This window comes from Triticum aestivum, chromosome 1B, assembly GCF_018294505.1.
Source record: "Triticum aestivum cultivar Chinese Spring chromosome 1B, IWGSC CS RefSeq v2.1, whole genome shotgun sequence".
NCBI lineage: Eukaryota > Viridiplantae > Streptophyta > Magnoliopsida > Poales > Poaceae > Triticum > Triticum aestivum.
This window is the reverse complement of record NC_057795.1, coordinates 13,235,503-13,238,884: the sequence shown is the minus strand read 5'-3', so window position 1 is coordinate 13,238,884 and position 3,382 is coordinate 13,235,503. Positions and strand designations below refer to the sequence as shown.

At 49.1% G+C, this 3,382-nt stretch overlaps 1 protein-coding gene across 1 annotated transcript; it reads left to right on the top strand.

Annotated features, from left to right (window-relative positions):
- Nucleotides 1-2,119: 2,119 nt before the first annotated feature.
- On the top strand, nt 2,120-2,806 carry LOC100136978 (Bowman-Birk type trypsin inhibitor-like). The gene is made up of 2 exons (XM_044506039.1): nt 2,120-2,281; nt 2,373-2,806. Exons 1-2 carry the CDS (start codon nt 2,203-2,205, stop codon nt 2,582-2,584), a joined length of 291 nt encoding a protein of 96 aa, XP_044361974.1. The 5' UTR covers nt 2,120-2,202; the 3' UTR covers nt 2,585-2,806.
- The last annotated feature ends 576 nt before the right edge of the window (nt 2,807-3,382 follow it).

Genomic DNA, 3,382 nt, shown 5'->3' with positions numbered 1-3,382 from the left:
GGCGTGGAAATAGGGCGTCTCGGGGACGGGCAGAGGGGGGACAGGGACCCTGCCGGCGCTGAGCCTCCACCACGACGGAAGGCGTACGTCGGGCGGCGCGGGGTATTTGGACTCGTGGAGGAGGTTTGCCTCCCACTCATTCAGCGAGAGGCGGTGGAAACCCTTGGCCGCCGCCGCGTCGCTGGGGTACCTCGCGCTCATGGTTGCCGGGGGGGGGGGAGAGGGGCTCGAACAGCGAAGAGAGGGGAGGAACTGCGGTGGCGAGGAGGGGGAGGACTGCCGATGGATGGGTGCCTTACTGGCGCAGCCAGGGGCGCCTTATATAGCGGCTCGGGGGCGGCCGCGTGCGTCACACGTGGCGGAAGGCGGGGCGGCGTCGCCGTACTTCGCCGCCCGTGAATCAATGGCATGCTGGCATTGATTCCCCGTGGGAAAACCGAGACGATGAGGACGACCAGCCTTCGTCTTGCTGACGCGCCGGTCCCACCACTCTTTCGTGCCAAAACGTTCGAGCCGGCGCCCCCGGGCGCCCCCCGGTGCGCCGGGTTCGGGTTGGGTGCGTCGGCGCCAATTTCGGCCTAATCCGGCAAAAAACAGGCTCATGGGGGTGCGACTGGGCCGATTTTTCGGCACCGGCGCTAAAAAACGGCCTTGGGCGGGCCTGTTGGGGGCGCGGCTGGAGATGCTCTTAGTACGCTGGTAATGTTTAGGTCCATGTACTGTCGCACAGAAGTGGCAAAGAACGGAGACTCGGTAGACGTCAGTGCATACAAGCTCAGAGAGTCAGAGTCAACGAGTAGAGAAAGGGCACTTGCAAAAATGAAAACGAGCTAAGAAAGGGAAGAAGTTAACAAAAGCAATAATAGATAGTGTACTAGTTTGTTCAATGGCATTAACGAAAAACTGAGAGCTCCAATAACGGACCTGAAACATTTTTGTGTTTGGCGGGTGTGAGTAATAAGCACCCGAAATGATGAATTAATTGCTAGTGCACGTGAAATGATTAAACCTGAGTTGGCCCGCAATCGCCCCAGTTTGAGTTTGTATCACACATGATGAAGGGTCATTCTCTAACTCACTGTTTAGGGGTTGGACAGTCATCAAAATCATCACAAAAATGAAAAACGACTCGGAAATGAAAGCATAGAAAACCGACACTCACATCATCCCTGGATGATAGAACACTTCCAGCACGTCATCAAACAATATTGATACTGAGCGCTCGTCGGCGTCCACAACCGGGTATCTCCGAGGCATCGCCGTTTGCCTAGCCGGTTATAGCATAATCTTGATTAATCTCAGATTAGTTAGTTTGCATGTGCTAGCTGAGTACGGTGTGTTAGTACCACGTTGTATTTGGTCAGAGTCATGCACAACCTATGCATGCATGTAGGAACAAATGGAGTACTTTAAAGTAGGAGAAGCAAAAGGTGCCGAACCTAGACACAGATTGAATGAAACCTTTCAGACTGAAACCTACTAAAACGTATAGATGTATGGAACCTTTCCAAGCTAGCAACAAAACAAAACCACACAATAGCCTTCTCGAAATAGAACATGCTAGCTGACAGGTGATGTAAAGGAGCTGCCCCCATTCCACGAATAGCGCTCGCCTTTTCAGAATCTAGCTTGCCATTTCCATCCACAGCCCTAGAAAGAGCCCCACATGTTTTCCTCTTCTGTGAATGTGATCTCCAATAATGCAAGAATTAGAAACCTTATCCATACAGAAGTTCGAATCTTGATGCAAACCTAAGGTTCCGATAGCACACTCTGGTGCTAGTGTAGATAGGAAAGCCGTTCCCTATATATATATATATATATATATATATATATATATATATATATATATATATATATAATGTCGTCCCCAACCAGCTATATATAGCTACAGTTGTCGTCAAGCTTTCTGATTATATTTATGTGTGAAACACATGCAGGCCACCCACCGATATGATGCCTCGTGCATGCATGCTACTGCTAGAGATCCAATCTAGATCACGCCCACATGCTCTCTGCGTGTAAAGCTTGGTGCCCGTGCTGCTACTTGCTCATTGATCTATTGTCACTTGTGCTCTCGCCTCAGTCGATCGGGTTGGGACTCCACCCTATAAGAAGCCCGGCATTCCACCCCATTAGGCATCAACCTCCCAGCACGAACCAACCCAGTCTCTTCTACATAGTCAGTCAGTCTTTGCAACCATGAGGCCACAGGTGCTGCTCGCCGCGCTGGCCGTCGTCGTCATCCTCACAGCAGCTCTTCCCCTCGCCCACGGCCAAGGTGAGCCCGGCATCGTCCTTTTTTGTCTTTCTTCATCTCCTCGCCGATTAAGCCAGTGTAGCCACTTATTGATATTGATGGTTGCCTGCAGGTGCGACCCCAAGCGCCTCGCCGTGCTGCAACAACTGTGGCACCTGCACCAGGTCCATCCCGCCCAGGTGCACGTGCATGGACGCGTCGCCAAGCGGCTGCAACCCGGCCTGCAAGACCTGCGACAAGTCCACCGTCGCCGGCCAAGACAGCTTCCAGTGCAAGGACCGCGTCGCCAACTTCTGCCAGCGCAGCTGCACTAAGGCCGCGTGACTCGACCTGTTGTTACCAGAATAATGCCGATTAGCTTGTGCTTTTCCTTTGTTTTTTGCAGTATTTGAGAGTTCCCTCTGCATCTTGCTCTGGTAGCTAGATGCAGAGAAGAAATGAGAGTTGGATGCATGCTCGTTGTTCCTTCTTGTGTCTGAAATAAAGAGCATATTCTTTGCTCAAAATCTTATTTGTTAAACCATTTATGCTTTGCAACCAATAAAACGCCTATGCATGGAATGGAATGGAATACGAATTCAAATCCAAATCATCTAGTACCATGTAGAGGCACGAATGGAATGCATTCATATACAAAGCAGCAAGATGGAGAGATGTCAAATTTAAATCCAAGTAAAATAATTTATACAAATCCGTCAAAAAATGGTAATGTTAAACCCAGTCCAAACACTTTAGATCTAGATCTATGAAAATTCAAGGAATCACAAAAGTTTGATCTCCACTGAAAAAAACACTAAAGGTCGACACTAAGAATGTCAACATCGTGTTGAAACTATAGTTTCATGAAATGAATGGGAGATTTTTGTAGATGATTTAGCTTGTTTAGGAGTTACTATGTTTTTTGCAGTTGACAAGTCTCTATGCACAAGTGAAATCCCCCAAACAGTAGATTTAAACCCACTAAGGATGATTAGGACCGATTTGAATATTTAACTCATGTTTAGGCGATCTGCCGAATGCATGCACTCAACAAAAGGGAAGGTTTTACCCACTTTAGCAGGTTATTGTGTATTGACCTTGGTTGGCTGCCCGCGGGCGCGATGTTGTTCTGCCACAAGTGCG